The following is a 13,515-nucleotide window of genomic DNA, read 5'->3' as shown; positions in this document are numbered from 1 at the left end:
ATAGGCTGAGGGTACAATGATTAATAATGATGTCTCCCTACTATTGAATAGAGATTGGAACAGTCTACAGCACAAAACATTTAGCCAGGGAGTTCATCAAAGTCTTTCTGAAGGAGATGAGCCAATCTTGAAAGATTAAGTACAAATTTATCAAGATAGGTGGGAAGAAAGAGCATAAACACAGGTACAAAGGGATTAGCATCTCTGTGTCTGAGTTGGAAACTAGTAAGATATAAGGGTAGAAAGCTTGCAATCCCCAATTCATCACATTCTTAGGTTTCCTTGAAACACTATGCAGGAACACACATTAATACATTTGAACAGCACTGGAAACCAGCAGTATTATTTAACAACATGCCAGATTCTAGAAGGAATTTCCACTAAGGCAAACTTGGATGAATCTGATGAAGAAAAGAAGCAAATTCAGAGAGAAAAGTTGGCGGGAAATTTCCACTTCCACCCTCTCCCATTTCTACCCTGTCGTTCTGCATACCCTTATTGAGGAAAATAAGACCACAGACTCAGACATCAGAAACAGCGGCCTTATGGTTTATTTTTTAAAAATCTGCACTGGCCATGCAAAGAGTGAACCCTAACATCAGCTATGAAGTTTGGGTGATGATGTGTTGATGCAAGTTCTTTAACTGTAACAAATGTACCACTCTGATGGAGGCTGTTGACAGGGAGGCTGTACACATGTGGGTTCATGGAGCATATGGGAAATCTCTGTAGTTTCCACTCAGTTTTGCTGTGAACCTAAAACTCTTAAAAGTAAAATCTAGTTTAAAATAAAACACTTTCATGTCAAGAGGAACGGACATCAGGTACACCCCATCTTTTTAAAAATATCCATTATACACAAATGGTATACAACTTTACATTTCTCTCCAATCTTCTTAATATACCAAATCCTTAGGCTCTCTTTTATGGAAAACTATAACCAAAGGCTCTCTCATAATTACTCAGAATGCTCACCAAGGGGGGAGGAAACCTTTCAAAATCCAAAGAAGGGGAAAATGAACCTTGAAGAAACAAGTTAGCAAACTTCAAAAAGGCTATTCAAAAAAGCATGCTGATAACACACTTTTGAAGGGTACCAATGTCCAGTAACACAAAGATTCTTCCATCTTGTTAAAGCTGTACCTTTTATTCCTTTGTACACACGTGGAAGGCAGATTTTCACCCTATGTGAGAAACATAGGACTTTTATCAATGCAATTCTTCCCCAACCTACCCATGAACATAGCATACGGTTTGATAGCTGCTCTCTAGGGTGGCTGCATATTTCACCATTCCCTCCAGTATCCCCATTGAAACTTTATATTTGTGACCCTTATGGGACTATAATCTAACAAGGAAATGTGGCTAGGAGGTGCTTAAGCTAGTAAGCAAACAATAGGAAAAACAAAACAAAAAACACAAAAAGATAAAAGCTGTAAATAGTAAACACAGTGTATTAAATTGCTAGGGATGCTGTTTCAAACTGAGTGGCTTAAATAGAAAGTTGTCTTTTAGTTCCCGAGGCTAGAAGTTCCTAGATCAAGGGTTGCTTCTTTCTGAGGGCTGTGAGAAAAAAAAAAAAAAAAAAAAAATCTGTCCCATTCCTTTCTCCTAGCTTCTAATGCATTTTCTGGCAATCTTTGGAGTTCCTTGGGGTTAAGAGCTCTGCCTTAAGAACTCATGGCATTCTCCCTGTGGGCATGCAAATTTCCCCCTTTATAAGGATAGCAAGCATATTAGACTTAACCAATAAAAAGATAAACGTATTCATATAAAGGCAATTCAAGGAACGAACTATTGATTCACCCAACAGCATGTATGAAATGTAAACATGTTTTGATCAGTGAAAGAAGCTAAACCCCAAATGTTATCTATTGTACGATCCCATTTATATGAATTCCTGGAAAAGGCCAGACTACAGGGACAGAAAATAGATGAATATTGCCTAAGGGTGGCAAGTAGGGGAGAAATTACAACAAAGCGGCAGGACAAGGGAATTTTATGGGCAATGAGGTTATTATGTGTTATACTGATGGTAAATACAAGACTCTGAATTTTCCAAAATAATTAAAACACCATAGCATGAATTATATTGTATGGAAACTATAAAAAAAAAAATCACCTACGATAAAGGAAACTGAAGAAGGAATGCAGACTGTGACAGATGTATATAGTTGCACTACAAATTAATCACACAACCACAATGATGGGATTAGGAAGAAAAGAGATGACCCAAGTAACTTGGAAAACAGTGTTCATGCTGGACACTATTAAGCTAAAGACAAAAAGAATTGTATACAAACATCATACTCTAACTGGTAATTTTTTCCCTCTCTTATGATTGTATGTGGTAGCAATTCTAGACCACTTTAAGGGAATACTGAGGTTGAATTGAGAAAATATGTTGTAGATAATGACAGCCTGGCTTCTCATTCCCAGAGAAAAAAAGCTACAGACAAGAAAATTATGCAGGCTATAATAAAACCCACAGTGCTGAATTAGTGTCCAAGGTTCAAGTATGAATTCATAGAAATAAAACAGATGTAGATGTGCATTCACAGGTTGGTGTATATGCACTCAACCTAAAAATGTTCCCAATGATTAAACGAACAATTTATGTGATACTATAAATAATGGTAGTTTTGGATTATTTTTCCAGTTTCTTTTTACTGTGGTAAAATACAGCATATAACTTAACACCTTTACATATATTTAAGTGTACAATTCATTGGTATTAAATGCATTAATAATGTATAACCATGATGACTATCCATCTCCATAACTCTTTTCATCCTGTAAAACTGAGTCTATGCTCATTAAACAATAATTCCCCTTTTCTCTCTCCTCCCAGCTGCTGGAAGCCATGATGCTACTTTCTGCCTCTGATTTGACTACTCTAAGGATGTCATAAAAGTGGAATCATTGATGATCTTGATACTCTTAAAGAATGCCAGCCAGGAATTCTATAGGATATCCCTCAGTTTGGGGTTATCTGATGTTTTCTCATGATTATACCAAGATGATAGAGAAAGGTGTCACTCTACCAATTGCTGATAGATGGTCTCTAGCTGTAGACATTTAAAATCCATCTCTAAACTCCTCACAATGGCCCTAAAGAGAAGGATATCATGCAGTTTCTAGTTCTGGTTCCATCATGCCTCACTGTCTTAACAAGTAGCAAGCTGGATAGACTGGAAAATCATGTTTTCTTGGATTAGGAAAAGAGAAAACAACACAGAACAAACCCCTGCCCCCAAGAGTCATGGCTTACCACAGCAGAGATGGGAGAGCCACCAAAGGAATAGGTGCTGGGTAGGAAAATCTTAAGTGTAATTAGTGAATTGCTGGAGGCTCCAAGTGAACAAGTTCAAGAATTTGAAAGGCTCAAGGGACCCGATTGTGGGAAGGGGCACACAGTATTGGGAGGTTTACCTTCAAGAGCTTGACCAGTTTATCAAAGTAAATGTCAGAGAAAAATCCCCTGGTGTTTCCAGCAGAGGAATGTCTCCTGAGCATTCTGTTCTTAACAATGCCTGCCCTTAGAAGTAGTCAACCAGAGCTTAACCAGCTGAGATATTATCAGACTCTAACTGACCTGGCTGACCAACTCCAGTCTACTCTAGCTTTTCATGTAAGAGAAGGGAAATAGTTAGCTCCAGCTCACCCTACCAGCCTGACACAACCTTTAAGGTAAGGAAAATTGTCAGAAACATATAGAAAATTCACAGTCCAGAGACACAGGCTTACAAAAAGATTGAGACCTACTCATAAGACAACAGAATACTTTCCCTCTCCCCACAACTTAGCACCATACTACTAAAGCCCTGCTTATACAGGGTACTTAAATCTGGAACGTCATATCTGACTATTAAGAAAAAAATAAGACATATTAAAAGGCAAAAAAAATTTTAAAACCAACAGTTTGAAAACAGAGCAAGTCACAAAACTAGACATGGCAGGGATATTGGAATAACCAAACTAGTAAATTTAAATAACTGATTACTATGCTCAGGGCTATAATGGATAAAGTAGCATGCAAGAACAGGTGGGTAATTTAATCAGAGATGGAAATTCTAAGAAATAACCAAAAAGAAATGCTAGAGATGAAAAAAATTAACACTAATGAAAAATGAAGAATGCTTTTGATGGGTTCATTAATAAACTGAACTCAGCTGAGGAAAGAATCTCTGAACTTGAAAATATCTCATGGAAATCACCAAAACTGAAAAATAAGAGGAAAAAGAATGAAAAGAAACAGTTTACAAGACCTGAGACAATTACAAAAGATGTAACATACACATAATAGGTATAGCACAAAAGAGAACAGCGAGGACGAGGAAGAGAAATATTTGAAACAATAGTGTCTGAGAATTTCTAAAATTTTAATGTGTTAAGACAATTTACAGATTCAGAAAGCTTAGAGAATGCCAAGCAGGATAAATGCAAGAACAAAAACTTAGAAAAAAAGCAAAAACCCAAACTATACATACATGCATTATTTTCAAGTTATAGAAAAAATCAAAGATTAAGAAAAAAATCCTAGGCTGGGGCTGGGACTCAGCAGTGGAGTGCTTGCCTCACACATGTGAGGCACTAGGTTCGATCCTCAGCATCACATGAAAATAAATAAAGGTATTGTGTCCGTGTACAACTAAAAAATTTTTTTTTTTTAAGTCCTGGGGGAACAAAAAGCCTTACCTATACAGAGGCAAAGATAAGAATGACATCCATCTTCTCCTCAGAAACCATGCAAGAAGAAGAGATCTGAAAACCGGAAGAAATAGATAATCTAATTGACCTATATTAAATCAATTAAATCTGTGATTGAAAATCTACAAAACCAGAAAGCACCAGGCACAGATACGTTCACTGGTCAATTCTACCAAACATTTAAGGCAGAAATTATACCAGTTCTCTACAATGACTTTCAGAGGCTACAGTACTTCCAGATACTTCAGGCAATGCTTCCAAAGTCATTCTGAGGCCAGCATCATCCTAATACCAAAGCCAAATGAAGATACTACAAGAAAAGAAAATTACAGACAAAAACCTCTCATAAGCATAGATGCTAAAGTTTTCCAAAAAATACTGGCAAATAAATCCAACAACTTACAAAAAGAATTATGCACCATGACTAAATGGGATTTACTCCAGCTATGCAAAGCTGGTTCAACATTCAAAAATCAATTAATATAATCCATTGCATCAACAAGGTAAGACAGAAAAATCACACAATCATATCAATAGATGCAAGTGATTGGAATGAAGGAATTAAGAGTGAATTTCTGTGTGGTCTGATTTTAATTTTGTAACTCACACTTCAAAGGACAGACCAGGGCACTGAACTTATTAAGGTTGCTACTGGAATAACAAGGGGGCACTAACGTGATGCTGAAAGTTACCAAAAACAACACAAATAACAACACATGTATAAGGATGCCACTGAATAATCAAAGTAAATTTATTTCTGAATTGCTTAAGGATCATAAAAGAGAAACATTAAAACAGTAGTAAAATACAGTACACAGGAATGTCATTTGAATGATAAAAGTACAAAAGGAAACAAAAAATGATATCTTTAAACTTTAAATACAAAGGTAAAGCAATTTAATAAGAAACTTTGTTAGTAAGAAAAATATATGTCACATGTCTTTATTACATACTGTACAAAATAAAATATTGCACCTTTAAGTCATATAATAAATATATACAGAGAGTATCTTACAAGTGATCTTTCTTTTAATTTAATAACCTTCAACAATCAAATGTGACTGATGATTAACAACTCATGGGCTGGTGTGTCCTCTTCATTTTCCCCTGTCCATTCCCAGCCACTAAACCCTCCACGTACAGTAGTGCTCATCCCAGTGTCAGTGAGGCTGAAGTTAGAACAAAAGAGATCTGGTGCTTAGAATATGGTAGAAAGACAGCAAGCTCATCCACAGACAAATCAAAAACCAAAATGCATGGTTCAATTATTGACCAGGAACTAGATCAGGCACAACCTGTCTTGGGAAACTTTGTTGCCAATGGGCTGTAGGCAGTATGTGACAGGCAGTCGGGACACTGAATTAAGTCTAACCATATATTTGGTGTTGTATGCCATCTAAAACCATAACTGGAGGAATACCAGGAAGATTGCCACCACCAAATTGACTTTAGAGTTTACAATTTAATACTAGCCTGAACCTGCTTCAGCAGCAACACTTACTCCAAACTTAACTTCCACCCTGACACTATCACTAACACCAGCATGGGCCCAATCTAAACCCAACTCAACCCTGCCCTAACCTGTCCCTCAGCCCAACTCCTTAAGCCAAGCCCAGCAGTAGCCCTAATTTAACTTCCTTTCTCACCTAATTCTAACCTAGCTGAAAACTAACCCTAACCTTTCTTCCCCAAAGCCTAAACCAAATCCTAATTCCAACTCTTAATCCTAAAAGTATACTAACTCTAATTCACTTTGGATTTACTGAAAAATCAGCTCAGTTATTTACTATAAATAATTCTTTTCAATTATCATGTTTCTTATTTAGATTATTTTCTTATAAACCTTCCAAAATAAAAATCCTCAGGAATACTATTTTATGCATAATTTAGGTCTAAAAGGCTTTGATTTTCTGTTTGTGTGCAAGAGAATAGTGCTTAGAAAAAGTTCCATTCACAGCTCTTAAAGCACTGCATATACTTCAAAATCAGTAGAAAAGGTTAACTTTCCCTCTTCTTTGATTTCCAAAATGCCTCATTTGGTCACAGATGGATTTCTGTAGCTGTGAAAATGGCAGCAATGTGTCCTCTGTTTTCTTCCATGGGTGCTCCCAGAGCAAGGACAGGACGCCATCTCCTTATGAATCCTTGAGTCCATCAGTGTCATAAGCCTGTCCAGAGGGATTATCTCTTTTTCATATTAGCATCTTTGCAAATGCCGTTAGTGACAACATCTGAACAACTACTGGCCAGTTGTAGATACCTCACAAACCTGTTGAAACTCTACAACTTAAGAAGAGGAAGTAATCAGTTGCTGTGCTTCCTAAGTCTTCAGGATGTACCACTCTGTGCTAGTCTACAAATCACAGCATGTGAGGATGTGCTCATGATCTTGGTGACTTTCTGATTAAATAGACATGATGAAGTCCCAAGTGCATTGGCACATGTGCTATGTTAATCCTGGAATACATCACTTATGGGACCTGGAATCAAAAACTGTTCATGGGGAAATTTCACTTTACAAAATTTTAACAGCGATGTTTTTTGCATCAACCTCTGTTTGATCAAGGAATCCAGAGTCTGTAGGAAATACTTGTTTTTAAACCAGAGACATGGGGAAAAGAGCTTTGATTTTTTTTTTTTTTAATAGTCACAGCAGCATCACAACCCCTCCACAGGTTTATCCTTCTTGGCATGACTGGCAGCACCGTCGTCTGTGGAGGTCCAGAGAACACAAATTAAGTTGCCTTATGAACATACAGTAGTGAGTTGTGTCTGCACAGTCACCTGCAACAAAGAAAAAAAATCAGTAACACATGGCTCATAACAGGCTGACTAAAAGTCATTGGATTTTATGAAAAGCCATAAATTAAGATCACAAAGTGAGGAGAAGAAACTAGCCTTGGGCTTGGGCCACTGCTTTGTGCTGGAGTCAGAAATGCAGTGGACTTACTTCTCAGCTCAGCCAAGTGCCCTGGGGACCTCACAGCCCCTCTGATCCATGCTGCTCCTCTCAGGACTCAGAGAAGCACTTAGCTTTGGCAGAGTTATAGACCCCTGCTCTCTAGAAAAATAACATACAATTAAATTTGACACGTAATTTCAGGACATTTGTACATCTATCCAAGTCCATCCATGTCTTCCGTCTCCAAATAGGGGACTTCCTGGTAGAAGAAAGCATGTGGATAGGTTGTCAGAACTTGTTGGAAAGCCAGTATGCTTTTCCAATGCTGCTGGTGCCTTATAACCCAACTGTTCTTTCTCTAGAGAACCCTGAGCGGTGTGCACATCAAAGAGCTCATCTGTTGTCCCAAGCCACCACATCTGTTCTGAGCGGCCTCTCAGAGGTGACTCTGATGGAGTGGACACCATCAAGGTTTGGACAAGATCTCTGGGGCTATGGTGACACCTAGGAGGGGTACGTACTATTGCATGAAGGCCCAAGACAGTGCCTCCAAGAAGCTGGTTTCTTGTTCTGCACACAGTGTCTCTCAGCCACAGGTTTGCAGCTCCTTGTGTGGACACAGTCGACTTTCCGAGATTGGAAACCCTTGCCACAGGCTGATGTACAGGGCTTCCAAGGGCCTATGCGCCAACACACATTGCAGGCCCCTGATGTGCAATTTCTCCTAAAGGCAGGCCTGAAATGGGAAAAGAATGTGAAACAAGAGGCTTGATGGGATCAAGTCTTTTATCCTACTATATATTCTATGTACTAAGGCTTTGACAATTAGGACTCAATTCACCAGGAAACCAATTCTCACTATCCATGTTTGGCTAAGCAAAGCAGTGGTAAAATTATGATCATATTAAAGATAGATTACTTCAGAATATGGACTGTTTTCAAGTCATTGAGAATGACCCTATTGTCCACGTATATTAGTATATTAGTCCTAAGGTATATTAGGAAGATTCTGAAAATCAACACAAATATACAACAGAGGGCAAAGGGGAAGGACTATTTTAGAAAAATTCAATAAACATTTAAGATTTCCTGTGTGTCAAGCACATGGGTATGAGGAAGTAGAAATTGGCAACATACACTCCCAGTGCCAAAATAAAGTTAAAAAATATGTGGTGGGAACCAACAAGCGAGCACATTTTCATAGCACAAGGCAGGATGAAATAAATGCCACTGAAACCCAAAAGTTGAGAGCTCACACTCAAGTTTACATGGAAGAGATCACTGAGAGGACATGGGATTACTGTAAGGTATCACCACCACTGGGAAAGGTGTTCCACCACTGTTGGCAGGTGGAAGGTCTGTTGATATTAGATTCCTCCACCTAAACCTGAGACATCCCCCTGCTTCTATGCCAGGCAATCTAGAATGACAGTGACAACATCACCTACTCCCTGGGGCTTGAGAGTCCCTGCATAGATGTGCTCTCACAAAGAAGACACAGCAAGTGAACTGGGTGTTTGTGCTGGCTTCCAACACCAAGGCACACACCTCAGAGGAGAGACAGTTGCTGATAAGCAGGAGCAGTTCAATTTAGGCAAGGAAGAGATGACCACAGTAAGCCACTTCAGATATGTTAACAAGCCTTAAGTTTTCTGTTTATAAGCACTTGAAGTATATTCCAGTATGAGTCCAAATTTATATGTGAGCAACCCTGTCTCCTAAGAGAAACATGCTTACATTTACATTTAGGCCACACCAAGACATGTAATCAGGAACTACCAAAGACCATTTACTATCGCTGATTCTTCTGCCTTTTAAAACAGAACTGAAACTCAATACCTTCTGATTTTTGAGAAAATCAGAGAGAGCCACCTTCATGGATCCACTTTGGGTTATGTATCCTGGTTCCCTAGGGTGGGGCTTCTGGAAGATATAGTTGTACTGTATGAGAAAGTCTTTCTCTACTTCAAAGATGATAGGAGCGGGGCCCTCACCTGAACTGGTCAAAAGTTGTCTTTCTCTTCGGAATTTGGAGGTTGCTGGACAAGACATATAAACTTGAAGCCTGGAGTAGTGATTGCCATATTCTGCCACATGGGCCAGAGAGATAGGAAAGACATTTAAGAAACAGCAAAGAATAAAGAAGAAATACACAGAGCAGCAGCAATGAGAGGAGAAAAACAAAAACTATGGCTTTCCATTTCTTGGTTATGGTCCTTCCTGAGGTCTGACTGCATCTCCTTTCGGATATTTTGAGAATTTTGTTTTAAGTACTGGGATCGAACCCAGAGCTTTGTACATGCTAGGAAAACACTGCGATACATCCCCAGCCCTTTTTTATATTTTATTTTGATACAGGGTCTCACTATGTTGCTGAGGCTGGTCTCAAACTTGGTATTTCCTGCCTCAGCCTCCCAAGTTGCTGGAATTAACAGACATGTACCACTGCAGCCAGGTTTGAAACATTTTTGTATCCATATTAAAGGGTATAAATCTTACTAGGACATAAAAATCTACACGGAGTGTTGAAACACCACTGGAAATGTAATAAAACAGAGAAAACAGTCATAACCTAAATTTCTCTAAAGGAGAGTTTAACACATAGTGGGAAGCAATACTTTAATTTGCCAGTAGGGGGAGACTCTATCAAAGGGTTTACTAAAGAAACTACTGTCCCAATCAAACATTTCATGAGGTTTAGGGAGGAAGGGGAGGTTATCCTGTTAACTGCCTTTTTCTCCCTGGTGGGTACGACTCTTAGGGCACCCAAGTTGTGTCACTTTGAAAAACAAGGCAGAGACTGAATACTCCTCAGCCATCTCCCTATGCAGAGGTCAGCTTTTCTATTGAAAAAGCCTCAACAAATATTCAAAAAATACATTTAAGAAGATATACATGTTAGGTGGTCTTGTCTTATTAAAAAATCTCTTGCCCTTTTTGCATAAATCATTCCAAGTTGACTTTTGTCATTTCCAGCCCAAAAGGCCTTAACTGATACAACCATTACTTGTGCTTTGATGGAAGACAAGGGCATCCTGAATACAAAGGGTAAGAGGCACAGGAAGCTGTAGATAAACCCAGAAGTGGAAGCCCAGGAAAGCTCAGAGACTGGTCATGGAGGTCAGAGTAAAACAAGTGGCAGGCTGCGTCAGCAGAGGAGTCACTTCCTCCTGACCAGGGTAGGATGACCAGAGATGGGAATACCTGAACCAGGTGGACACAGGTTGGGTACCAGCACTGTGCACAAATTGGTGCTCATGTGTTTTTCTACATAAAACATGAACATAGAAATGGCAGCAAAAATCATAAAGTAACCCTAGTTTTTCTCAATTTCTCATTTCTATTCAGTCCTGTTCCACCTCTACTTCAAATAACTGCCTGCATCACCAGGTGATTTGGAGTGTGGCAAACCCTAAGCCTGGCTGGTTGAAAGAGGTAGGCAGTAGTGGGCAGCTTTGAAAAGACAGATTGTCACACAGTCTCCCGAATGTTCTGATTCATTAAGTGTGAGGTAAGGAATGAGAATCTTTATTTTACAGAAACTTCCCAGGTTGATTCTAACTTCTGGCTGAGATGAGTAATCACTACTTTGGGCAACTTTCTATGTTCTCAGTGTTTTCTTAGGTCCCCATGTTGTCTTCTTAACACAAGTCTGGGCTAGCTTTACCCCGACAATTTCCACACCCTCTACAACCTTTGTTAATGGAGGTCACACCACCCAAGCCCTTCCCAGGGCCTATGGAGGGCTCTAACAGACAGCTTACTCACACTGAGCCTCCACTCACCGTGACTAATGCCACCCTCTGCAAGACATCCTGTGGCCACTGGGGGATGTCTCTCCAGCCTGCCCATTGTTCCCTAGTAGGCACTTAAAAAGGAAATCTAACTAACACTGCACATACCTTTGGCAAGCCCACAGTCAACAATTTAGCAAAGATCCATGGGGAAAATGAGACCATTAACCAACTTAGTCCTTCATCTATAAACCATCAGATATTCAAGGGATAATAACAGCATGAAAGAAAAACACCAGGTTATGAAAACAAAACAGCCAGTCCTGGAGGAAACAGACAAAAGAAAATTAAAGGTAACATGACCCCCGACCATCAGTTCTAAGAATTTTTCTTGTTATTTAGAAAAATATCCACCCTTTCATTTCACTTCCACATCTTTGTCTAACACCCTATTTAATCATATTTTGAATGTCTTTTTAAATTTTTAGTTGCAGATTGACACAATATTTATTTAATTTTATGGGGGTGCTGAGGATCCAACCCAGTGCCTCATGTGAGAGGCAAGTGCTCCACCAATGAGCTACAACTCCAGCCCAAGAGTTTGAACTTTTTGATAGATCATTCTAGCCTTTTTTCTTTTCATATTCTCTGTTTATCATTTTTGTTGTCTTTGATTAGAAATATCCAAGAACATCCAAGGAAAAAAGAACAGTATGGTTGGAACACAGAGAGTGAGACAGAGAAGGATGAGGTTTAGATAACAGGTATGAAGGATGTAGAACTTGAGTGTGTAGTATTTTATAGGCCACATTAAGAGTTTGGGTTAATTTTTCTTAGGATCAAGAAAAGCTCTCACATGATTTTAAGCTAACAGTGAGTTGGGTGGAGGTGGTAGTGAAATGATCAGATCTGTATCTTGGAAACTCACTCAGGCTGTAGTGTAGAGACTGGTTTGGGAAGAAGCATGGATAGATGGAGGAAGACTAGCTAGATGGCTGTGGCAGTGGACCAAGTGAGATGACGGTAGCTTGTCCAAGGGTAATGGTGAGAGAAGTGGAACCAAAAGAACATGGGTTCAAGAAAAATTATAAGGAGCTAAAATGCATGTGAAAAGTAATCAGAAAAGTACAAATTACACAGAGACATAATTTTTAATCTATCAGGCAAATTTTTTGAAAGACTGAAAATTTATCCAATGTGAATAAAAAGGGGGGGTCTCAGATATTGTTGGTCTGGGTATTTTGACTTGGTAGTATCCAAATGAGCATGTCTACTAATTCAATTTCATATCTAAAGTTACTCTATAAAAATATTACCCATTTTGTATAAAGATATATGTTCTAGAATGTTTACTGCAGCATCTATTTGTAAAAGTGGAAAAATAAAAACAATTGAATGTTCATCAACATCGGAATAATGGAATATTAAGTACAACAATTAAAAAGGATAAGTTCAATCTTTATGACATAGGATGGGGAGAAAGTATAACACATTCTGAAATAGAAAACACAAATATCAGAAAAATGATAAAATAAAGGGCTCAATCCGTGTATGGAGTACTTATTTGTTTTGCAAATATATCTTTCTGAACACAAAGTGCAACATCTGGGACAATGCATATCAATCTGTGTGTGGTCTCTATCTTCTCAGCAAAATAGGAAACTAGGTTGTCTGTTGAGAATGAGGGCAGCTGTTCCAAACATTTTCTATTTGAGGAGTTCTGGCTTGAAATTGTGTTGTGAGGAATAGGAAATACAGCTGACTCTACTTTGCCAAACCTGACTGACTGAAGGCTCAAAATGGTAACCAAGCCAATTGCCATAGTCAGCCCACTTTCTCCAGCAAGACTCAAAATGTGAAGAGGGGAGAGTTAGATATTGAGTATCTTCTATGATCCAGGCTGCCTAGGTGCTCACACCAGGGTAACTAATTAAAATTTTCCAACCACAAGTTCCCCACCTGTAGATAAAGGAAATTAAGTAGTCCAAGGTTACACACGAAGGGAGTCATAGGATGCCAAGCTCCTGATTAGTGTGCCTTCTAGGGTGCTGGCTGGGATACTACTCCCTGGGATGGGGGAGCTGCCAGATGGAAGGAGCCTGGGTCTCCAGATGACCTCGTGCACAAAGCTCTTCTACTGCTACACCACTACCAGCTCAGAATTTTATA

The 13,515-nt window shown here is 38.9% G+C and overlaps 1 protein-coding gene across 3 annotated transcripts in view; it reads right to left on the bottom strand.

Moving 5' to 3' along the window:
* Window positions 1-5,431: 5,431 nt before the first annotated feature.
* The window catches only part of LOC306654118 (endophilin-A3), a 578,788-nt gene continuing 570,704 nt past the window's right edge, over window positions 5,432-13,515 (bottom strand). For all 3 annotated transcript variants that reach the window (XM_079127387.1, XM_079127380.1, XM_079127379.1), the window contains 2 exons: window positions 8,134-8,348; window positions 5,432-7,494 (listed from right to left, as the gene is read on the bottom strand). In XM_079127387.1, coding sequence (XP_078983513.1) covers window positions 7,388-7,494; window positions 8,134-8,348 — 322 coding nt within the window. In that variant the 3' untranslated portion in view covers window positions 5,432-7,387. The remainder of the gene's footprint in view (window positions 7,495-8,133; window positions 8,349-13,515) is intronic.

Source organism: Sciurus vulgaris, assembly GCF_902686455.1.
Source record: "Sciurus vulgaris genome assembly, chromosome: 2".
Classification (NCBI taxonomy): Eukaryota; Metazoa; Chordata; class Mammalia; order Rodentia; family Sciuridae; genus Sciurus; species Sciurus vulgaris.
This window is presented reverse-complemented; position numbering and strand designations above follow the sequence as displayed.